The sequence below is a fragment of the Buceros rhinoceros genome, unplaced genomic scaffold (genome assembly GCF_000710305.1).
Source record: "Buceros rhinoceros silvestris isolate BGI_N320 unplaced genomic scaffold, ASM71030v1 scaffold2475, whole genome shotgun sequence".
Lineage (NCBI taxonomy): Eukaryota > Metazoa > Chordata > Aves > Bucerotiformes > Bucerotidae > Buceros > Buceros rhinoceros.
This window is the reverse complement of record NW_010414351.1, coordinates 4,231-29,047: the sequence shown is the minus strand read 5'-3', so window position 1 is coordinate 29,047 and position 24,817 is coordinate 4,231. Positions and strand designations below refer to the sequence as shown.

Here is a 24,817-nt window from a genome sequence, read left to right as displayed (position 1 = left end):
CTCCTTGTGTGTGATATCGTAAAACGAAGTATCATGGAATGGTATCACTCAAAACAGGGGATGACACCTCCTCAGCTAAAGCAAACAAGAAGTCTCAAGTGTCAGTAATTAACCAAGCCCAGCCACAGATAAATGTCCTCTCCTCCAGGAAATCCCATAGAAATCCCACGGAAATCCCACAAGCTGATAAGGCAGAACTGGCATCTGAACGAAGTTCAAGACCTGAGGTAGGAATCCTTTTGTTTCCTAGGTACTTTCACCATCTGTTTTCAGTCGTGCTGTTTTCCAAAATGATTTAACACGTCTGTGATCTGCAGTTTAACCAATACGCAGATAAATTAACAACTCAGCCCTTGAAGAGTTTTCATGACATGAAGCTCTAATATAAGACCTATTTAACTGTTTCATGTAGCTCGTTCGTCTGTATAATTATTTTTCTTCAAATGTTCCAGGACTTTTACTCTTTTCCAAAGGCCTGTACACCAGATTTAAAGGGGCTCTTGCATTATGAAGAAAACACTAGGAAGTTATTTCAGTGTGATGGGATAATATGGAAATTCTGGAATTCCCAAAGCAAGGTAAAAAAGTTGCCGTAAGATTGCATCTAAATGAGAAAACGGAGTCTGTGATGAGTGAGACACTCGAGCAAAGGACCATCTTGTAACAACCATTGATTTGTACAAGAAATAAAAGAATTGTCCAGAATCAGGTTTGCTGTCCCCAGAAAAAAAGACTCCCAGAGGCATGACGAGGGCTCGATTGCTGGGGTTGCTTTGCCCTCTGTCATCCACAAGTGTTCCTAGATGAACGATGCAAGCGGTGCATGGTGCTTATAGGGATGTGGGCATGAAACAGCCCGTGAATGAAGTTTGTGAGAGAATGAGTGGCAGTTAGTAAAATTAGCTCACTTGGGTATTCTGCAAGCATACATGCCCTCCACCATGTAAGATGTCATGCGGAATTTTGTGGCACTGCATTCACTACACAGTCTGCAGGAGACAGAAAATTGTGTCCTGGTTAGAGTGGTCTCTTAAGAGAATTTTTGGACCTGATACCTTGTGTCGCATTCAAAGCAACTCCTTATAAATTATAGGCTCCTCTGGCAGCCATTTATTTCTTTACATCTTCTAAGCAATGCTGTAGCTTTATTGATACACACCAAGGGTTGCATTCAATTTAATTCTGGGAAGGCCATAAGCAGCATCTCCAGTCTTCAGTCTGAGTATTACTGCACAAACCTAGATCACTGTGAATAGGAGCCTGTTCTGCCTTTTCCCCTTTTGTTTTAGGAGTTGAGCATGAAGAAATGTCCCTCTGGATGGAGACAACATGAGGGCAGCTGCTACTTCCTGGTAGTGAATCACAAGGTCACCTGGAACACTGCTGCTCAGGCTTGCAGAGAACAGTAAGATACTTGGAGAAGACTACGTCTGCTGTGCACTGCTGTTCCCCTGAGCTGAATCCTGCTCTCGGGGCTGAGTTCATTCAAATAAGCCCCATTTGGGTTGTGCTGCACAGCTCCCCCAAATACAGAACCAGTGCTGGGATTCAGACCCAGTGGACAGAAATATTATTAATCTCATAATGTATTAGGTGGTGATGCTACCTTATTCACAATGCAAATTCCTGAAGCTGTCCATCTGCAGTGAGGATGCTTTCCTAATGGGAAAGACAGTTTGTGAGAAGAGAAACAGAGCAAATACTCAACCCTCCATACCCATAACTTCCTTGTCTCTATTCCTCTCTTGACAGAACAACAGTACAATGTTGCCAGCTCCTCTGTGCCTCATCACATTCCTCTGAAGATGCGGCACTTTAGATTCTGAACTACTTGAAAACTAACATTCAATTAAACAGTAATTCTTCAATCTTTTAAGGATAAATAAAAGCTAATAAATAATAACAGTTGTCTTGAAGTAGGAGATAAGTAGAAAGCCCATCAGTCTTGCTCTTCAGAGGCCTGCTTTGTGATTTTGGCTTTAGGAGTGATGATAGCTTAAGACTGGAAGAAATGGTAGCCGTGGTAACATGGAGCTTGCCCTAGGATCATGCATGATCTGTACTTGGTGTTGAACTGTGAGCACCAGGTTGAAGACTAAGCTGAACAACAGGAGGGGCTCTAACAGACCTCTCCATTCCATGAAATGAAAATTGAAACAGGGAAGGGCAGGAGATGAAAGAAACAGAATATATTCCGTAAGTGGCTGAAGGAAATGCAGGAAACATGAAATATGGACAAGCATGCATAACAAAGCTTGATTCACTCCACTCAGTTACACCAGACTATGTAACACAAAGGAAAGTCTTGCTTCTAACACCTCCTAGCTGATGGAAATTACTCTTTACTAAAATTTAAATGTTACTTGCTTTTGTGAGCCCACCACAAATTTCACATTGTTAATTCGTTTACTTAAAATTTCAGCTCCTGAAATGATTTTCTATCACCTTTCTATCACGTTTTTGTTACTTACCCAAACAAAGAAGTTGTCAATATTCTAAGTTTTTACATTAGAAAATGTATGTTACTCTGCTAGGGGTTGTTTCCCATTTCCTAAAAGAGTGTACTCCTGGTGGCTCATACTATTTGTAGACAGTACCTTCTTGCTGAAGGCTATAGTGTGCAATGTAGATGTTAAACTGAATAACAGTATATCAAAACCAGTGTTGAACATCCACATAAAAAGTCAAGGCATATTCACTGAATCCACAAGAAAATCAGTCCTAGGGCAGTGATGATTCAATTAATGTCACACTACCACAGACCAAGTTCTTTATTCTGGTAAATGGAGTACTCCTGGCCTCCATCTGGAACTGATTCATGAAAGTATTACCTCAGGCTCACACTTAAAAGTGGTACAAGAAGATAACTTGATAAATTTTATTTTGCACTTTTGACCAGCTCGCCCTTCCAGCAATCACCACCACCATGGGCTGTGGTATGTCTATTATTAATACTTCCACTGTTGACATTTAAATAGCTGATTATTTCCAACAAACACATAAAATCAGCATGGAGGTCAATCCTCAGTTTTCTAATAGATCAAACAAACACTAGACATTAAATGAAAAGAATAGAATTGACTTTTAGTAAATCATCCAATTTCACTGAAAGATAAGAATGATTTTTATTCCTACAAAAATGGCATTATTTTAACCTTCTATTCAATTTTCTTGCTAGACTTTTTCTATTACACAGAACGGAAAAAAAGCACAAGGATTGTTAAGGTTTTTTCAGGAACAGTCTCCAACTAACCAACCACCTAACCTCTTAGAGAAAACACTGTTATTCTGAGATGATGAACTTGAGACCAAGCTATACAAAAAAAGATGTGAATAGGCTGGAGGCGGTCCAGGGAAGGGCCACAAAGAAGATCGAAGGATTGGGAATATGAAGAAAGGCTGAGAGAATGGGGTTTGTTCAGCATGGAGAAAAGGCAGCTTAGGGCAGACCTTACCACCATGTTCCAGTATATGAAAGGGTGACTACAAAGATGATGGAGACTCCCTTTTTACAAGGAGTCTCATGGAAAAGATGAGAGATAATGGGCACAAGTTACTCCTGCGGAGATTCTGATTGGACACAAGAGGAAAATTTTTCACTCTGAGAACAATCAGCCACTGGAAAAATCTCCCCAGGGAAGTGGTGGATTCCCCAACATTGGACACCTTTAAGATTTGCCTGTACAGTGTGCCAGGCCATCTTGTCTAGACTGTGCTTTTACTGAGAAGGATTGAACCAGATGATCCTTGGGGTCCCTTTCAACCTAGAAGTCTATGATTCTACACTTCTAGGATTCTATTCCATCAAAGCAATGCTATCAATTTATTGCGGAAGCAATTGTCTGGACATATATGTATAATTGTCTGGTCCATATGTACATGGACTTATGCAAACCTATGTGGGCTTCTAATGAGCTCTGACATACATTGTATCCATTTGTTGCAGATAGCATGCCAACTTTTTCTTCAGTTTCCACGGGCAGAGATGGAAGCAGACACAAAAATGTGCTTGTCTTGACGATGTTGCTGTATGCCACAGTGATAGGGTGGGAGGAAGAAAATGATGCTGTTAAAATCTTGCACCATTGCTAACCCTTCTGCAATACGTTGGAGAGAAAGGTGGTTTAACAACCGGTTTCTCTAGCTTTCTTGTGTACGCATGAAGAGGCCCTTGGCAACATGAAGAGAGCATCTGGGGGATATTACAGCTGAGTGATCCCACAGCAGTGTGATTAAGCAGCAGTTCTGGTGATTTATGATACAGTTCTTGCTCATCCCGTAGGAATGTTTCCTTCCCAAGGGTCAATGCAGCAGGGCTCACTCACACGTGAGATGTTTTTGCTGCTGCCACTGAAGGGGCTCGTCACTGGGTAGACAAAACCTACAGCCACATCTTTTCCTTTGTTATTAAGATTATACTTTCATCTTCTTGAACAGTTAATTAGAGCTCAAATATGGCTTCAGATTTCAGATTCTTTACTGCCAGCTTTGTAACACAGGGGCTGTTATTTTGTTTGGTGTTTGTATATTAGCAGCACGTGGCCTCAGACCTTGGGAATCACAGGCAGAACCACATATAAAAGAACAGGTTAGATCCTTCTTGATGGCTCACTGTTGCCTAGTGCAAAGCAGGGTGGACCCTGCTGCCCTTCTCTCCTAATGCTGTGCTAGTTTTGAAAGTGAGTAGCTTAATTTACAATACTGCTAGTGATTGCAGCATAGGGATTCAGGTACCTGGAGCAATTTTAAAGGCCCAGTGTATCTTGTCTGACTTTCAACTACCACTCTAGAAGTGCAGGTCTTCCGCAAGCTCTGCATATGCCTGCCAGCCTCATCTGAATGTTTTGAACACCATGAGGTGTTGTAAACAACACTAGACACCTATTCAAGGCGCCACTATTAATTCCTAGGTGATCAAACAAAAACCTCTCAGTCACTTCCCCCCTTCACCATCAGCATAGGACATGGATTTGCTACAGCAGTTCAAATTAAATGTCCTTCTTCCTGTGCCTCGGAGACCTTCATGTCAAGTCAAGTGTGCTTTTGCTGAAGTTAAATTTATCAGAATGGTACAAACCTCCTTTAAAAGTGTTGGATAATTTAATGTAAAATTGGCAAAGTCTTTGTTCTAAGTGTTTTGCATGCAATACTTCAAGGCCAATGGCTACCCAAAATATTTCCATAATTGGGGTAACTGCTCTAAGATGATGGCAGGTCTTGACTTGATAGTAAAATTTTTAAAGCACTCAGGAATAATTTCAAATTGACTTATTTAGCACAGAAATCAGCAATGTGGTTTTAGTTTGCGTGTTCGTTTTGTTTTTTTTTTTTCAATAAGGCATTACAACCTCTTCTCCAGAGTCATTTAAATTAGGAAGTATTAGATTTACATAACTCCATAAATAACATTATCTTGTAATTTCCTGTGTCTGGCACTCTGCCTAGAGGTACAGCTAGTAATATTATCCTAAGTGGTATGTTCCTTCAGAACTGTTCTAATTCCCCTGCAATACATCAAAACCCCTGAGTAGGTGTAACAATTAGAACAGTGTTTCTCTCTTCAGTCACGTGTGTTTCTCAGGCTGTATTTAGAAAGCACACCCATGGTGAAAAGATTAGATAACACTGTAATTACTGCAAGTGTCTTCCTTTCACAGGACTTAGACTGAAGTAAGTCTGAAACTGTTATTGCTCAGACCACCCCTGCATGCCAGAAATGATAAAGCAGTTAGTTACTGATACACATTGATGCTTTCTGTTTTCATATTTTCTAAAAGAATTGAAACAACAGCAGTAAGCTATGCTTACTTAAAGGAAATTAATTAGGTTCAGGGCTTTGATTGTCCTTAAGTAGAAGCAAGAAAAAATGCCCTATTTTTGTTCTTGCTCAGCTAGATAGCACAGAGATTGCTACCAAAATCTCTTTCTAGCCCCAAGTCTTGCCAGTGGCCAACCACAGCCACTGTGAGGGGAAATGTCATCCTGCCGCTGAATCAGTTACCCTGAGAGGACACCCTGAACTGAGCCTACTCTCCTGGACTTTTTGTCTAAGGAATAAGACAGAGTACAAAACTTTCTGAGAGCTTTTATCAGTGTTAACAGCTTTGTTCCTGGTTCACTGGTAGATGGGCCCAGAAGAGTGGAAGCATGTCACTCTTCGGACATACAGGCACAAACACCATGCTTGGAACTTTTACCACGATGAGAAGCACAGCCAAAGCTTCTGCTGGCAGCTTCACTGGGTGAAGTTTTGGGAGCCTGCATCTACCATAAGCAGATGCACAATATTGACCCCTACCTGCTGCTAACCACTTTGTGCTGAAAGAGTCTGCCATTGGTACAGTCATGATCAATGTCTCCGAGGCCACCCTGCTACACCTCTACCTGAGGAGTGTGTCCACAGATGTCAATGAGCTCCTTTACACTTTGTTCTCTGGCAGCCCCCAGACTTAGGAAGGGCCTTGATGTGACCTATATTACTGTGCAGTGCTTGGTCTAGGGTAACCATGTGAGGGCTGTGGGGCTGTGAGGGCTGAAACCCAGTTGTCCTGCAGGCCTTGGCAGCCCCACCATGCAAAGCTTAGCAGAGGGCAAAACTCCTGCTACTTTGGTTGACTGCAGGGATAATGGAGGACGCCTTTGCAGCAGGAGCATCCCATCGGCTTTATGATTAATTTATTCCATACCATGCCACTGCGTGCCCAGGTTAAAGAACGGTCCAGATTTTGTGCAGTAGGGACCGTGCAGAATATCGTGGGCTACTATTTTGGATTCCTCCTGATGTAAAATTTGCCTGCTTCCGTGTCTCTTGTGGTGTTCCATGGCATCCACAGGATCAGTACTGTTAGAAGAGATACAAGGCAGCAAACAGGAATGGAGCTCCAGGCATGGAGCTCTAACTGGGCAGGCTTGGTGTTGGGCTTGCACCCCAAGACCTGTTCATGGTTGCCATAATGGAATCAAGTCTGCCATGCCACTCTTGAGGCCTGGCTGTTGTTCTAGTTCTTAAAGAAGACAATCTTTCCTTCCTTTGAAGCAATACTGTCTCATTTATCTAGCAACAGTCATGAAATGAGCAAAATCCTTATAATGCCATTGATTTACTCTGCTTCTAGAAAAGTTTCTGGCTCTCTCGAAACATGTTGTGATCATCAGCGTTGTTTGCTTGGGCCCTATCAAGCATCACCCAGGATCTTCTGGGAGGCCGAAAGGGTTTTCATCACTGTTAGATTGAGTGGCAACTAGAAATAGGGGACAATAGAAATGATGGAGGCTCAGCATCAGAGAGAAGTCAACAGCAGGTGTGACAGGTAAAAAGGCAATATGGTATCAAGACAGGTGAAAGGATGGATAAATAAGAAACTGGAGCTGCTGATGGCTGACAGCTCATGGCAAATGTGCAGGATGGCATTTGCCTCTTAATGCTTCAGGATTTAGCCTGGTCTGTAAATGGCATCTGATGATGCTTGCATGGTTTCTTGAAACTAGTTGGAAGACTTCACAGTGACAAGGCCACTCAGTGGCTAGGATTTACACATTCTCCTTTGGGTTGACATACTTTTAAGTACAAACACAGAACACAGCTTATGTATGCAGCTGGCTTCTGAAATAGTCTGGTTAATACCGGCTGGATCAATGGGACGAGGCCAATGGTATGAGCTTCAATAAGGTTAATTGCTGGGTCCTGCACTTGGGTCTCAGCAACTCCCTGCAACGTTACAGGCTTGGGGAAGATGGAAAATCTGCCCAGCGGAAAAGGACCTCTGGCGTTCATCAACAGTTGGCTGCATATGAGCCAGCAGTGTGCCCAGGTGGCCAAGAAGGCAAATGGCATCCTGGCTTGTATCAGAAACAGTGTGGCCAGCAGGAGGAGGGCAGTGATTGTCCCCCAGTACTTGGCACTGGTGAGGCCACACCTTGAGTACTGTGTCCAGTTTTGGGCCCCTCACTACAAGAAAGACATTGAGGTGCTGGAGTGTGTCCAGAGAAGGGCAACGAAGCTGGTGAAGGGTCCAGAGAACTTCTTGTATGAGGAGTGGCTGAGCAAACTGGGGTTATTTAGCCTGGAAAAAGGAAGGCTCAGTGGCAACCTTATCGCTCTCTAGAACTACCTGAAAGGAGATTGTAGCCAGGTTGGGGTCAGTGTCTTCTCCCATGTAACAAGGGATAGGACGAGAGGAAAATGCCCTTAGGTTGCACCAGGGGAGATCTAGGTTAGATATCAGGAAAAGCTTCTTTATAGACAGGATTGTAAAGCACTGGAACAGGCTGCCCAGGGAGGTGGTGGAGTCCCTGACCCTGGAAGTGTTTGAAACGTGTGTAGCACCACGTGGTTCTAAGGGGTATGATTTAGGGACCCTGGCAGCGCAGGGTGAATGGTTGGGCTCAATGATCTTAAAGGCCTCTTCCAGCCAAATAGTTCCATAATACAAAAAACAACTGTTCTCTGATCTCAACTAAATGCCTTGAAACGTGGCCGAGATTTTAACAGTGTTACTCAAAGATTTAATTTTGTCAGAACACACCAAATGGGTGAAGCTGTATCTTTCAGTGGTTTGGATTTTACTGTGGGCAGGTTATTATTCTAAAGTGAAGGATTTATCAATGATGGTTTAAAACACAGGTTTTGAGTATGAGGTACACACTTCCTGTATATATTTCTTTCAGTTGCCCAGCTGATTAAATTTTTCTGTTAGAAAAATCAGAGTAGGACTTTGGTTCCTCTCCAAGTAGTCCACTATTATCAGTGCCCCTTATTGGTAAATCTACCGGATCTGTCTGCCCCTCTGTGGAATGCTAATTACCCTAGCTTCTCTCCTTGAGCCTAGATACCTGGGGAGTCTAGCAAGTGTGGCTAATGAACAACACATGCAGTGGTTGTGGAACTTCAGTGGGAGGAAGCCCTTTTGGATAGGTAAGTACATCAGCTGCCTTCCCCTTCGAGGATTAGAGCTCCTGCGCACCTTGGAAAGCAAGAACTGCTGCAGCAATCGAGTGCTTAACTTCCTGCTGCTTTTGTTATCTCAGTGAGGCACATAATGAAAGCCATAATTTACCTGGCTAATTTTCTATGTCTTTAACAAAGAGTTTATCATGTTGTCTATTGCTGGACTGTTTTTCCCTTGAAACCTTTCCCATTTAAATGGTAAAATAAGTTCCAATAGAGCTCCTACTCTTTTGTTTATCTCACCTTTCTTTTGACTGTTGCTATATTTATCTCTAATCTATCTTTATTTAACTTTACTTTAAATAATTATGTATGTAACTCATAATTTAATGGTGTCACCTTTTATCAGAAATCCTGTGAATTAGTAAGATGACCAGCTAAAGAAGATTTAATCACATCATTTTAGATTTAGCTGTCTATTTCTTTAACAAAAAATTAAAGAACTCAGATGGGCCTTCTCTGTACCTCGTGATCCCTTTCTGTAAATGCCTGCTTTAGCTCATGGACTAGTGCTATTGCTTTCTTCTAACCCTTCTTATTTCTGTTATACTGTCCACATTTTAAATTCCTTTTTCCAATTGTGAGCTGCAATTTTCAGCTCTTTAGTAATCTTCTCAGATGGATTTACTAGCTATACTAAATTAACTTTAAAACCTACAGTTAGTTTGGGATCATGTTTAATAGTATCATGATTCTGTTTACCTGATAGAAGTAAACTCCTCTGATAAGAGTGAAGACTGCGAGATCGTTGTGTCAATTTTCTGATTTTGGTCTCTTCTAGCTCAGAAGACAAGTCATGCCTGAAAATATGCCACTCATGCCAGTCTTAGCAACTCAGGGGCTAAGAGACAAGACATGTTTTAGGCTGTATTAATTAACAGAACCTAATTTACAACTGAGGCGATAAACATCACTGATTTTGCCTCACACAGGTTTGAATGACCAAGCCAATCCTGGACACTGGGAGTGGAATGGAGGAGAACCTGTAACCTACATAAACTGGAGAAGAGGCTCCTACCACTTTCCAAAGAGAGGAAGAAATTGTGCATTGGTGCAGAAGCGAGGAAAATGGCAAGCAACTGACTGCAGCAAGGTCAAACGGGACAGCTATATATGTTCAAAAAAGCTGTAAAGAATAGAGGAACCCTGTGAAAGCATGTGAACATTCACGTTGTTTCGGTTTTATTTACCTGCAGACATACAAGGGTGTATAGTTAGAAAACCGCCCTAATTATCAGCAAGGTTTATTTTATATGCTGCCAGAGGTGCAGATGATTTTTGGACTCTAAGCAAGCAATAGAGGTCAGTTGCAAAGATTAAGTCCGCATTATGGTTTTGAGCTCTCCCCAAAGACTTTGATGTGTCACTTTCTTGTATTTCTTTCTAAACCAAAGAGCTACGCCTATTTCTGTGTAAAAATACTTCAAAAAAAAAAAAAAAAGAAAAAAGAAAAAAGAAAGTAGCACATCAATTGATTGACTTTGGTCTTAAGGAGGAGTTGTGAATTTGTTGTTGCTTTAGTTCGTTTGCAATAAAAACTGCAACTTTACTCTGAAGTCACAAAAAAAGAAAGACTGCTTGGAGTGGAAATGCGGGCAAAGTCAGCTGCCTAAAAAACAATCCTCTTGGGTGATGAGGGGAGAGACATTATGTCAGGAGACTGGGGCTTCTTTGATGGACGCCCTAGTACAACGTTGTACGAAAACACGAGAGGCAGAATTTAGAGACAGAGCACCAACAGGAGCAAGCGTTGTATTTCTTTTTCTGCCTCTCAAGGCCAGCTTCACATCCTAATGGATCTGCTCACACAGAGCTGCATTTTGTTTCACATTCCTAACCTAAACTATTCAATGTTTTTTAGAGTTGCAGGATGGTGCTGTAATTTTTAGTGTAATTACAAAATGGGACCTCTGTAAATCTAATGCTATATACCAAAGGATGATTTACAGACACGCACACACACACACACACACACACACGCACACACACACACACACACACACACACACAGACAAAAAGTACTGAAGCTTAATCCTAGAATATTAACCTGGGATACATGAACATCAATAGGATTTATATGTGTGTATAAACCAATGTATTCATGAGACATATTTTGTACTAAAGCTGCTTTGGCTTTTGAAAAGTATTAATCTAAGTCCTTATTAGAGATTCGATTAGAGGTTTTTAAAAATAATAATTAAAAATCCAGATTTAGTTCTGAGAAAGGCTTAAAAATCAGTATTAAATAGGCAAAAACAGCTGCCCATAACTTAATTTATTTTAAATATATGCAGTTGCAGTATTACCATTTTGTAACATTATAGCAGATTTATATTTGACCTGTCAAAATTCTTGCTTTAGGACCTTCTTATTGCCAGCTTTAAAATTTAAAAAGAAATAAAAATGAAAGCTCCTCTTAAACCCTCCCTTTGCCCACAATGAGTGTGTGACAGTTGGTGTGGGACTGAGTAGCTCTGTACCTTATGAACTCTTATCCCTCCCATCTGCCTGCCTGCTGCCAGCAGTTCTCCCCTTGCCCCTATCACCTCACCTATTCAGCCAGCCTCTGGATCAAGTGCATCTGCACGCTATTTGCACCAGAGGTGCAAAACCTCCTTCTGGGGTTCCTCACAGCAATTTCTCAGTCCTGCAAGGGACAGATGCAGCAGAATCACCTCTCCTCTCTGTGCTGACAGACTCTGTTTCAGCGATTATTTATCCCTCCTCCCTGCCTTTGACAGGCATGGGTGATTTGTCCTTCCTCCTTGCCTGTGACATGTTATAATGAATATGCATATGAACAGCTGGACAGTCCTTGTATACAGGAGAGAACCTTTCTGAAAGGTTCTGTTGCAGATAACCAGGGCATTCCAAAATTAGAGGAAAAATGTTATGGACAGAACCTCCTCACTCTTATTTTTGATATCGACAGATAGATTAAAAAATACTTCCAGAATATCTGGGTTTTTTCGTCATGGTAATCTATATGCCACACTTATATCTACACACTTCTGCTAGACACTAAAACTTTTGCTTAACGAGTTTTCTAGATCAACATAGGTAAGCTAATTTTATCAAGAATTCCCCAAACCAAGTGCCCCTGAGTACCCAACTAGACCTGTTTGTATTTCTGATAGTTTTCACTGTAAAAAAAAATATTAGGATATAAAAAAGCACTCTTGATATCTCCTGCTATTTTGTTCTGGAATTCCAGAAAATGGACTAAGAGAGCTTGGTTAGACATAAACTATTATTTCTTTAGGGCCTTCTTTTTACGAAAACTGCTGAGTTTATTGGTGCTATCTCGATAAAGTCTGTTGAGATTATTTAAATACCTCTCCTTATTTAATAAATTAATGACATCAACAGAGAGGGAATTTTGACTAAGGTGCTTGTTACTTGATCAGTAACTAATAAAAAAATCATGCCTAGTCTGAGACAACAGTGATCTCAGTGTTTTGCTTTTGTGAGAAGAGGGAAGAATTTCCCTATTTCATTTGAACTACTTTACAGTTGTTGAAGGGTATTAAGATTTCAGGACACAACAGACTGTTAGTTGTGCAAACTGTATGTGTTTACTGGTTTTGCTAGATCTAATACAATATATTAATGAAGCTAATCTTATATTGTAGTGCAAGGATATTTCTGCCCTGAAAAGCTGCTGAATTATTTTTTCAATACAATGAACTTTTCCAACATTTATCTGAAAATTTAATATTTCTGTCCTTAAAATTAAGTATTTTTTCACAAGTTTTTACAGCTTTTATTAGAACACTGCAGTTCAAAGAATACAACATACTCAACTCAGTGAGAGCGCAGATAAATCAGTTTTTCTGTTGCCATAGGAAGTTGTTGTCTCCAAGAGGTTTAGTAAAGGAAGAGCTTAATATCCTGAGAAGTTACTGGGAACTTTTCCACTCTTCAATACTTTTGAATTAGACTCTCAGTAAATCCAGGAGGAATCAATATTCAGAGCATCAGCATTAGCTCATTATCAGCTGATTCTCCTTTCAAGATGCTGTAAGTAAGAACAAGGAGCATGTAAATTCAGGTTCACCTATGGATGCCACACCTTCTGGAAAAACAAAGGATTTATTTCATGAGAACTATCCACATACCTTTCAAGAGCAAGAGAATCAAGACACAACAGCTCAGTGAAAAGAACTGAGTAGTTAGATTCCTATAAACAGATGGGCAATATGAGCACTTTGTGTGCCTGTTGCTTTTAACCACCTTCTCTCCCTGTCAAGCATCTTTTAAATCTGTCAACCAATTTCAAACAAATTTGACAGAGAATTAGTTGACTTAAAGATGGAGGTTATGAATAACAGCATAGGCAACTGGCCACAGGAACACTCCTTTGAAAACAATATATTTTTTTAAAAATTGTGTTGTCATTAACTTCACAGAGATCAAGTTTTTAATCTGAAAAAAGAAATCAGGAAAGTTTTCCAGATCTCTTTTGTGCAGACCAAAACTTACTGAATGCCTTCAAGTCTTTGTTCACTCATTCTAAAATTATAAACATAGCTTTCAGAGAACTTCTTGGAATATAATTCAGTGAATACTGTGATTGTATGTTACACGACAAGACTGGTGCTATTGTAACTCTTGTACTCAGATCACTATATATATTTTGTTTAACTTTGTAATTTATGTTAATACAAAACTGAAACATATTTTGGTGAATATGTATTTTTCCTTTTCCATAATCTCATAAAAACTTTTTTCTAGTGATAAAGACTATAGTGTTGGGCTTAGCAGAAATGCACTTGTAGTTACACATAATATACCTACTGTGTAGTGTCTGAATTCTGTTTCTTCTGCATGAGCCTATTCCTAAATTATTACTATCAGGACATTTGTATCATAAGCAAACAACTTTTAAAAGAGAAAATGCTCTTTATTTTGAGAAGTTTAATTTAAGAACAGTCACAGATCTGCAAGCAGATATACAAGAGGAAGAATAAATTCAAGGAAGAGTGTCAGTCCATAAAACTGATTTTTAATATGATTTTTGATTTAAAGGAGAATTTGGGAAAAAAACTCATTGACCTCCAGTAACTTCAGTCATCTTCAATGGAAAGATGCAGAAGTCAGTTCTCGCCTCTTATTAGCCTTTAAGAAACTACGCTGCTTGTAATATAGAGAACTCTGCTACTCTAATTCTATTGCTTAACTACTTTCCTCTACATCAGTACACAAGCAGTGTAAGGTTAGATGACAAGAACACAAGAGGTTTTGTAGTTTTACTTTCATAGCATTGAGATAATGTATTGTTTTCAGTCAGAAGTGGTCCTAATGAATAGGAATCTGGTATCTGAAGTACTACACAGTAAGAAAAAGAATATAATTTTATTCATACAGATGAAATTATAACTCCAAAATATTTTTACTTTAAAAATAGAAACCTTATCTGCATCTTCTTCCTTGGATTCCATTACAAACACCTTCTTGGTGTTGTGAAACTCTTCAGTGAATCATCTCTGCTCTCTCAAGCTATCCACAGCAATCTAAGATGTGTCTTTCTGAAGTCTAAAGTGTCTCTTTGCCCAAACTTTCTCTCCCCTGGCTCACTGTCCCATACCCTAACAGGCGGAAGCCATCAAGCCCATATCCAACACAGCTACTCCAGCTGGGTTTGGAAGTGGGTACACTCTCATTAGGCAGTACATATGTACCAGTACCGTTCAGGAGATGCTTCAGGATGTGAACACCTGTCCAAAATCTAGCAGTCTGAGAATTATGAGAGAAAAACCATCCATTACATCATTATATGCCTACAGCCAAGAGAACATGGGACAATAAGCATGAAAGGACATTTATCCTAGCCCTGCTGGACATACACATGAGCATGTTCAAATGTGAGCATCTACATTTTGGTAGCAGTTTGAAATCTAAGACTGTTCTCAATTCTGTTGCTACAAATCAGAGAAAAGAAAGAGAGACACGTCAACAGTAAGGTATAAATGAGTGAAGAAAGAAGCAATGCAACAGAGGCCTTGAAACTGAAGAGCAAAGGAGGGAATTAATGATGTACAGTATCGAAGGTTGAAAGGAATTTATTTTCTGATCTTTTACCTGGTAAAAAGCCTTTTGGTTTCATAATTGTAACTTTCCCATGAGGCCTGTGTGTCATTTGTTTCCCCGAAAATCAGTAAAACAAAGACCACAGATGGCTTTCTTTGATAAGTATAATAATTGGAGAATAAACTGCATAGTGCTAATTCACTTATTCTGAGGTCTTCATATGGGTTCTGTAAAAGGTTTATCTGGATACAAGTTTGTAGGATGTGTTTTGAAAATGATGGGATATTGAATTGGGCTGTAATATATAAAATCCATTTTAGTGATTTAATCATCAATCACGCTAACATTAGACTATTTAGCTCAACAGAAGGCAAGTAATTCAAGCACTGCCTAAGAATTATTTTTAGGCATCAACTGGCAGTGTATCTAATTAATCAGTTGACGTCTATAATAACTGAATAACTCCAGCCCTGAAACAAATGAATGATACCACTTTGCATTTGCATAGCACTTGTCATCTATAGACCTGACAGCTTCAAAAAGATGGGCAAACATTCATGGTGACTATTTCTAGTGAAAACAGAATGCCTCAGATAAATTGCTACTTCATAGTAGCAAATCATAGTAGCAAATCAAAGTCTGCTTGAAAGGCACCACTGCATTTAGCCACAAGATTTAACAACAAAAATACCATGAAAACATGTGCTATGCTTATATGAAAGGATAATTAGGCAGGAAAACAAGTTTTTAAAGAAGATACAGCATTGCTTTTTGTAGAAATCTGAGATTATCTGTATTTGGAACATAATGAATATGTACCCGGTCTAATTTCTGCTGTCAATTATTAGTGCAGTTGATGTCACCACAAAGACACTTACAAATACTTACTATTTTTAACTTCAGAATGGTTCTCCAAACTCGCTGTCTGAGCTGGGATGCCTTCCCATAATGCAGGCAGGCTCCTGGCTGAGCTGAGAGGCTGAGGATAGATCTGCTACCTGTGCAGTTATACAGGGAGCTGACTCCACAACAGGTTTGGACAATACGTAGATACAGAATGAACTGTGCCCAGATGTACCAGGTCCCATTTCTTACCACCTTTGTCTCCTGGAAAGCAGCAACAGCTTACTACTGTAAACATGAACAGTATTAGGCTGGCCTGGCAGAACCAGCGTTGACATGCTGCTTTTGACTCCCAGCAGATATAAGGTAAAACCATCCAAGAAACTAGATAAAATTAGGTAAAACCAAACCCAGAAACTAGAACTGGCTTGACCTAGGGGGGGAAAGACCTGTGTTTTCTGCCTTTGGGTTGCAGAGTGGCTTGCGAAGTGACTTGATGACACTGCTTTGCTTCAGCCTTCTTTCCTACCCTTCTATAAATATTATTTCGCGCTTTTCCATCCAAAGCCCTCTAAAGCAGGCCTCGTTTCTTGCTGTAAGTTACAGCGTAGAACAGGGTTTATTTGGTGCCGTCGCACTGCATATTGTAACACTAGTAACTTCACATCCATGCATATATGACAATACTGAGATTTTTATACATGACAGTGTTAGCACTTGCACTGCACCCATAACCCAGGCCACTTCAGCTTAGGTAGAAGTGTTTCATATCTGTGCATTGACAGAGACATCCTTAATAATTTGCAGCATATTTGCTGCTTGCAACTTGATTTATTCTTTGTGAAGAACTGTAAAAATAACCCTTTCTAAACAGCAGTAATAAAATTGGTTTGCTCATATTCTTGCTACAAAGAAGCGAACACTCCAGCAGAAACTAAGATACTATCTGGGCACCAAAACATGCCTCAGCTACTTCAGATAAGAAGAGCAGAATACACCTGCACACATACACATACTTTTTTTTCCCTTCAGAGCAGATGGGGTAAAATTTAACTGAGACTTAAAAGCATATTTTTTTTTTTTTACCTCGAAGGTCATGGGATTTTTTTAAGCAGGGTTTGAAGATAGGTAAATCTGGCCTTTTAGGCAATTACTTTTTAGTTCTGCAAACATACACGTGAGTAATTTAATGCAATTTTACTTACATGAATAAAGTTACATACAGACATTACAGGATCAAGACCACAGCTGGAACTTTTAAACAGAAAAAGCTGGTACACCATTGGTCTAAACTTAGATAGAAGGCACTTCCTGGCAAAGGAAGTAAAAAATAGTTGAAACGGATAAAAACAAACAGAAAGAACACTTCTGTTGTGTTGCTACAATCCAGATGGAATAATCTTTAAATTGTTTTAGTTAGCTTTACATTATTAAATTCTGAAGCTAAGAGCTGCAAAATACATGTTGTCTTAAACAGACAAATCTCATGTTTGAAAGATATCGCCAAGTGTGTCAGACCCTTCTCTGTCAATATAATATTATACGTAGGTCTGAGCATCGGCCCAGTCCTGTAACTCTCTAAGCAACTAAAATAAAGAGAAAAAAAAGGAAAGAAAACTCAGAATGTAAAATCTTTATCTTTGCTGAATAGTTTTAAAATGACTGCTACCAACATACACCAGATGCAAGGAATTTTAGTTCCAAAGGTCAACTGCTTCTGTTCAATTTGTGGGTGAACAAAGACAGACCGTAAGGATTCAAATTTCACTTCTAGGTTACTTAATTATCTACCATCAAATCAATCCTTTTGACGCATTGTTGCACAACCTTGTGTAAATATAATGAAGAGCTTTTTGCATGCACACCTCACAGCTGATCTTGTTGCAGATCAGCAATTTTCAAATCAGTATTTTCTCTGAATTCACTCTTCATAACTGTGGGACATGCCCTCCACGGCACCCTTGAGGCTTCAGGAAGGCACTAAAACAGTGGCAGAAATAAACTGCTTTCAGCTGAAATTACAGAACAATAAAGCTTATGCTTTATGTCTGTGCTTCCCTTAAAGAGATCATTCCACTGTGGTCAAAGCACAAACACACTTCAATACTGGTGTGTGAACTGCATTCTTGCTGGAGCTCCAGGCACTTCAGTCTCAGGACGGACCTCAAGTTAGGACACTAACTTTGTGCTAAAGTTAAGTCAGTGCCTCTCAAGGACGTTGCTAGGCAATTAGTTCACCTTGATTTCTAGGCAATAAACTAATTTCTCATAAGTGAAATTCAAGTAACTCCATATATCTAGTACAGACCACCTAAGTTTTCAAGAATAACGAACAGATTAGCTACACACTTAAGTCTATTGAAAGACTCTTGCAGAAACAGGAATGTGTAGAGTTTAGAGTACCTAAATGGCAGAAGCATCTGGAGAATAATTTCCTTTTAGTACTTTCAGATTAGGATACATGTTTGTAATGTCTATTGAAAATATATTTTCCTTTTCCCAAAACTTTCTCTGTATGATGTTCCATTAGATTTTTTTTGCTTACAAGCTGCACAGCATGATAATTTTGCAAAAGATGCCTCCAGTTTAGGGTCTAATACTCTTTAGATATTTCTGTTGAGACGTTGATGTCTAGAATTATAAAATATGTCAGTTCTAACATATTTTGCTTAAATCCTTTACAGGATGCCTGTAGTGGCTTTGGTGCCTGAACAGGATGTAGTGGTGTTTCTTAATCTTTAAGAATCTGGGGCAGAGAGTTTCTTCAGTCTGGGACCATTTATTCTGGGCTAGTGATATGTCTGCACTCCAGCAGCTCCAAACCTGCTGTGGAGGAGATGAAGCAAGAGCTAATGCTCTCTGCCAGGTTCATCTGGATGTCTGAGCACCAGCCTGCCAGTTTGCAGTAGTGCTGTTGCAGACCTTGGGTCATATCCCAAATCTGAAAGACCAAAATTAGACTCAACTCTTGAAGCCATGGGCTGAATTGATGACTCCAGATCCAGCTTCATGTTTTAGCAAACTTTAATCAACTTGCTTTTTCCTGTTGTGGTGAAATAATACTCCCTGTTTTGACAGTTTCTGGCTCCGGGGAATGGAAAGTCAAAATAAACAGCGAAGACCACATTGAACATGCTAATACACAACCTCAAACATTTCCTTAATTCCTAGGCCTAAACTAGACAGCTTATCCAAACACTTCCTCCTGTCGACTCCTTCAGTCCCCCACACCATGCAGGGTTACTAGATTTTAGATAGGAACTTCTAATACACATAATTCAGATTGAAAGCAGAGTTCATTAGCACAAACTCCCCTATCATAATTGTAATCTACAGTAAATGAATGCAATTAGCCACACCAGGATCTCCCCTCAGCCCTCCCCTCCTCTGCACACAGACAGCAGCCATAAGCTGACACCAGGCTCTTCTATAAAGCTAGCAGACTACACTCACTGCAATAGCAGCTGGTCTACGGGGCTGTACTACAGGACCATGTCACTGCTTCTCCTTCAGCTGTTAGTGCTCTCCTGTCTTGGAGCCACAGAGCCACAGGGAGATTCACTGCAAAGGAAAAGCAGAAGGCCATTTCAGCACCTTTTCTATCCAGACAAAAATCTGCTCGGAAGTCAGAGTTTCCATGATCTGGTAGGGACAAACCCAGCAGATGTCAAGGAAATCCTGGGAGAACCAAGTTTTTTTGTAGCGATTCCACAGACAGCATCTGAAAGTGAGAAGCGAGAGGAGAAAAAAATGTCCAGATTCATCCTTCCCAATGCAGAACTCCATACAGACCAAGACCTGAGAACATGGCCAGCACCCAGAGAGACTTCTCCTATGGAAAACTTCTCTTCATCCCACTATTCCAGCAAGAGGGAGACTGAACCTCCCTATAGAAAAGATGCCAAGAAGTTTTGGGACCACTTCATGTTAAAGAAAAATTCAGCATCAGAAGAGGTTGTCCTGCCAATAAAGAGCAATGAAATGTACCAAGAAAACTGCAGAACCCTGCCTTTTTCTCAGGTAAGAACAGGTGTCCAAAACCAATAAATGTGTCCTTTCCCCTGCCTTTTGTAGTCAGCAACTAAACAAGTTATTTCATTTCCTAAGTCAGAGGGCTGCTTCAGAATGCTCACACATGACAAGTAGCTGAAAAACACGACTGAAAAAGGCTGAACAAACTTTAGTCTGATGAGGCAAACTGGTCATTGCAGCACTGGAAAGCCATTCAAATTTCAGAGAGTTATTGACTTTTTTTATGCAAGGGTGTTCTGATGTAGACTGAGCAAGCAGGGCAGGGGTGAGTAATTATTCAAGGAACATACATCTAAACAGTTTGTATGTGTGAATTACCTATACATATATACATATATATGTGTATTTATATACACATATGTGCATATATACAAAGTCCTGGGTCAAATATTTACAGGAGAAGGCGGTAATTTTCTTACAGCTAAGCAAAGATTCCTTTCTGCTGTACTAGCTGGAAGAGTTATGCATACCTTTAATTCTATACTAAAAATGCTGGAGAACTGCTAAATTGTCCCATGCACAAATGAAGTCACTGTACTGTATTGTAATATCAAGATAGACAAATAATATAAATAAAAGTGCTGTATCCCCTCATACAGCAACATCAACTCTAAGTGTTTGCCACAACCACAATCTGTCAGGGACCGTGTTTTTTCGTATCCTTCACTAAATTTATTTCACTGGCAGATACGTGTAAATAGACACGGACCCTAGAAACTTGTACCACTTTACTTTTTGTGCCATGTAATATTGCAAGCTTTCTCCAGGATAATGCAGTTATGCCAACATAAAAATAGTAACTTCAGTCTAGCTCTTACAGCTTGTGAGTTGACATAAGCTCTCCTGATTCAAGGAATTTTTATTCTTGCACTTTTAACATTTTAATTAAAAAAAAAAAAATCCCTGCTAAACAACACTATGCCTCTTCCACACGGACACAAATCTTCAAGGTTACAATTAAGTCTAGCTTGTTGTTTACATATAAGTAAGTAGGGCCAAAATGGTTTTTAAAGTGCTGCTAACTTAACCATGTCAGAAATGTAGAACTTAAAATGCAATTAAAAGGTAAACATGACAAACCCACCTACTGAATTTTCCTTCATCACCTCACAAAGGCACTGACTGAAACAGACACTGCCATTGTTTTTCAATCTAAGACATGCCATGGGAGCACTAAAGTTTGCTTTTAAAAGCTCTTACATTTTACTGCTTGCTCGATATAAAAAATAAACACATTTAAAGTAAATGTCCTGAGAAGAAAAAAAATATTGTGGCAGGGGTGTGGAGGGGTAGAGTTTGCCTTCATTTCTTCTAGCAAAGCCCACGGACCATTCATGTACCAGAAACTTCAAACTGTTTTCTGTTTCAGGGTGTTACTCATGAGAGCTGTGAGAAGGTGATGGTACAGAACAATTTGTGTTTTGGAAAATGTAGTTCCTTTCATGTTCCCGGTGCAGAAGATCGTCTTTATACCTTTTGTTCTCATTGCTTGCCCAGCAAGTTCTCCATGAAGCGTCTAGATCTCAACTGCACCAGTTCGGTCCCAGTGGTCAAAGAAGTCATGATTGTAGAAGAGTGTAAATGTGAGACTCAGAAGATTAAAGACTCTGCGACTGGATCTCTACTGTCAGACCTACATGCAAATACTCACAATTAACCTGTGAAAAGTTCCTCTTAACTCTTTGATCATAAGAATCTGCCAACAGAACAAAACCCAGAATACCCTAAAGCTTTCATCACAGTGGTACACAAAAACATTAAAGACGTACACTTTATACTTGAACTGCTTCTTCGTTTCAACAATAACTTTACCTAAAATATAAGAGATGTTTCCCTGTGGCTGTTAAAGAAAGGAGATGAGATTACTGGGCTTATGTGTACAGTTCTTACTTTAACAAGGGAAACCTTTAAAAAACTTTCCATCCCTCCTACCACTGTTCTTGGTCTACTAGTAAACAACAGCCAAAGAACTAGTGTGATTCATCTGTGCAAAACCCTAATGTATTGGCTGGTTTACATTGCCTTTGCTTGCAGGGATGGCCAGTATACCTGTATGAGGTTTTAGTCTCTTTCTTGCAAGATCAGATCTACTTTTACATCTAGATAGTGGCTGGAGAATGTAAACTGTAAAAGGACATAAGGCAGACAGAAAGCTGTGACTACTTAAGGTCATTCTGATTGCACCCAGTTGGAGTTCAGTTCCCAGTGAAAACTAATATACCTCACAATTTACACACCTAGATAGTGATTATAAAGGGTATTCTGCCATAGAAAACACTCACTCCTTCTCCAGGCCTGCATTTGCTCTGCACGGTTTTTTCCTGAAAGTGTTACATAGTAGAAGAAGAAAAAAACACAGAAAACGGTATACTCCCACAGAAAACACCATAAATTAATGGATTGTTATTATTGCTGTTGTTGTAGTTATTGTTATTTAAATTCACTATGGAAAGACAATGTATGTTTTCTACTCTGATTAATTCTAAGGTTGACAGTGACTCCAAGACAAAGTTCAAGTAATGTTCTCAACACTTAAACTAAAGCAGAAAAGGTATTTGTGCGATAGAAAATCTGCAGAAGGATTTTATGGACATGGCAATACCTGTATATCTATAAAGCCAAGAAAACTCTCTGCTGTGAAAGTTCTGGGTCTAGTGCGAGCCAACACAGCACCGGTGCCTGTCAGCTGAACTGCTGACTACTCTCCTCTCTCCAGGTGCTTCTCTTTGGGTTGGTCTTGCAGACCTGGCAGACCAGACAGCTTCCAGCAACCAGAATTCAGCCAATTTCTAAGCCAGCTCCTTCAGTCCTCTGGGAACCTGCTCCACTGCTATTGCCAAACTCTCAGACCTGAATCCCTGTTGCTAAACTATCCACTACTCTTTTTGGGGGTATTGGAAATCATTACTGATCTGGCTGGTCAATTCAAGGGTTGAGTAAATGATTCCTTGTGTTTGAACCGCACCGTGATCAGAAATGTCTTAATATCCTGTCAAAAAATATGCTCAACATGGCTTTGGAGTGCAAAGCCCATGTTTAATATTTACCAAAAATTCGATCTGAGGAATGGTATCCTGAACTGGATTTGAACTGCTGCAATAGCTGTTCATTTCTGCAGAATACTTGCGGTGAATGAACTGATGATGAGTATACTTATCTTTTGTTACATCTAATCCTTTTAAAATAATAAAAATTGTATATTAAAACTGAAGAAAGCCTTCTCCCCATCCTTTTACACCAAGGACTGGTGGGCAAACTGTGTATGGCTGTTTGTATGTTATGGCATGATATATGAGCTGTCCTTCCAAGTAACAAGCTGTCAAGGCCTTATCCTCTTTGTGCTGAATGCAATAAAGGAAATACTTATTTTAAATTCACATTTATCCTAGCTTTATAATGCTGATTGTTATTCTCAGATTCAGAAATTTACCTTCACGTGTTAGGCTGCATTGGGCACAAATGGGGTCATGTTATGAGCAAAGACAGACAAGCTTTTCTGACAGGCAAAGCAGCAACAGTCAGCAGCAGTATAGTCCCAGAGAATGAAGTAATTCTTTACAGCTCATGCTTTTTTCTGTAGAAATTCCTTCTCACTGGGCATGTCCAATTGCGCAGTCAGCCTTAATGACCAGTACTTTGTTAAAGCATGCTGTACGCAAGTGGAAAAGCTGAGGAACAACTCCTGAGGTTCAAACCTCAGCACCTTATCAAACTTCTGTGAGTTACTGTGTGTGACTATTAGTGTTTATTTTTGATCAAGTCTAAGGCAGAAAAGCATAAAAAGCATCAAAGTTCCCAAATTTCTTTATCTTTATTTCCAATTTTATTTTTTAATCTGGAAAATCTAAGTCTTCTGAGGCTTCTAACACTGATGTTTTAAAGCTGTGTGAATATATAAGAATGTTTGTCTGCATTTTTTTTTTTTTTTAAATGCAAGTATGTTTTACGTTTGATGCTTGCAGAGGACCACTTGAAGGCAGGACTTACACACACTCCCAGTGAGATCACAAGTTAATCAAAAAGAAAAATCTTCCAGTCCTGTAATTTTGGTATGACTGCTCAACTGTGACTTTTGCACATTGGGATGGCAGAATTGAAGCTATATTGTGGACTCCAAAGTATTCGGCCTAATTTGTTCTGTGTGCTGAAGCATTATTGCAAACAAAGCTACTCACCTAAGGAGTCTGCAGTAACAGATCCTTAGTGTGAATTGGCACAGTTTAAAAGTAGGTGTAAAGAGGTAATGACAGTTGTAGTAATTGCTAATTAGATTACTGCTGCATGGTTTTTGGATGCATGTTTAATTAACCCAGCAATGACTGGTTGCATGCAATTAGCACAGTATTTTGCAAAATCAAGAATGTGTTAATCGGATGAGATTTCTCAGCCTTTAAAAATTCAGTACTAGGAATTTGTTGTGCTCAGGGGCTAAAAGGATTTTGTCCTCTCAGCACAATGATGATGTGTCGTGATGTGGGTCAGAAAGGTGAGGGGTGGGATCCAGATCACTTTATGCACGCTTCCAGTAGTAATGCCATTATAGCAACACACCTGCATGACTTCAATTTAGTTGTGTTCAGTCAGATGTCGAATGCTTCTTGTTATGAAGGCTGTTCCAAGGTAACTATGTTTACAGTAAAAGTGCTGTTAAAAGTTATTTCTTCTACCTCAGACCACTCCTTGTGCTAACCTATCTTACAGAACAAGACTAGGCCATAGCTGCAGAGCTCTCTGGAAATTCAGCTCAATCACAAGTGGAGTTTGTACACTTCTGCCATTTCATTCGACCTACTGCCTCTTTTCCAAATGGGTGTGCTTTGCCTTGAAAATAATTTAAGGGAACTGCTGTTTATTCTAATTGTTCAAGCAAAATAAAACTTCAGTATAGGCTATTCTCTTAAAAAAGGATTTTATGCAACTGGTTTTAATGCCTGTAATTACATCAAACACTAGAGTTACAACAAA

General features: G+C 39.7%; 2 protein-coding genes across 2 annotated transcripts in view; both read left to right on the top strand.

Moving 5' to 3' along the window:
- FREM1 (FRAS1 related extracellular matrix 1) overlaps positions 1–10,079 on the top strand; it is a gene marked incomplete at its 5' end in the record, with an annotated part of 47,835 nt that extends 37,756 nt beyond the window's left edge. Inside the window, 5 exons of the mRNA XM_010137047.1 lie at positions 30–227; positions 453–578; positions 1,290–1,405; positions 8,829–8,914; positions 9,880–10,079. Of these exons, the coding sequence (XP_010135349.1) occupies positions 30–227; positions 453–578; positions 1,290–1,405; positions 8,829–8,914; positions 9,880–10,079 (726 nt within the window). The remainder of the gene's footprint in view (positions 1–29; positions 228–452; positions 579–1,289; positions 1,406–8,828; positions 8,915–9,879) is intronic.
- A 9,233-nt stretch (positions 10,080–19,312) lies between these two features.
- CER1 (cerberus 1, DAN family BMP antagonist) lies at positions 19,313–21,509 on the top strand. The gene is made up of 2 exons (XM_010137046.1): positions 19,313–19,840; positions 21,222–21,509. Exons 1-2 carry the CDS (start codon positions 19,313–19,315, stop codon positions 21,507–21,509), a joined length of 816 nt encoding a protein of 271 aa, XP_010135348.1.
- The last annotated feature ends 3,308 nt before the right edge of the window (positions 21,510–24,817 follow it).

Coding starts and splice junctions, on each gene's coding strand:
- CER1 (XM_010137046.1), top strand. CDS start 19,313: ATGTCACTGCTTCTCCTTCAGCTGTTAGTGCTCTCCTGTCTTGGAGCC. Junction 19,841..21,221: donor GAACCCTGCCTTTTTCTCAG/GTAAGAACAGGT, acceptor TTTCTGTTTCAG/GGTGTTACTCATGAGAGCTG.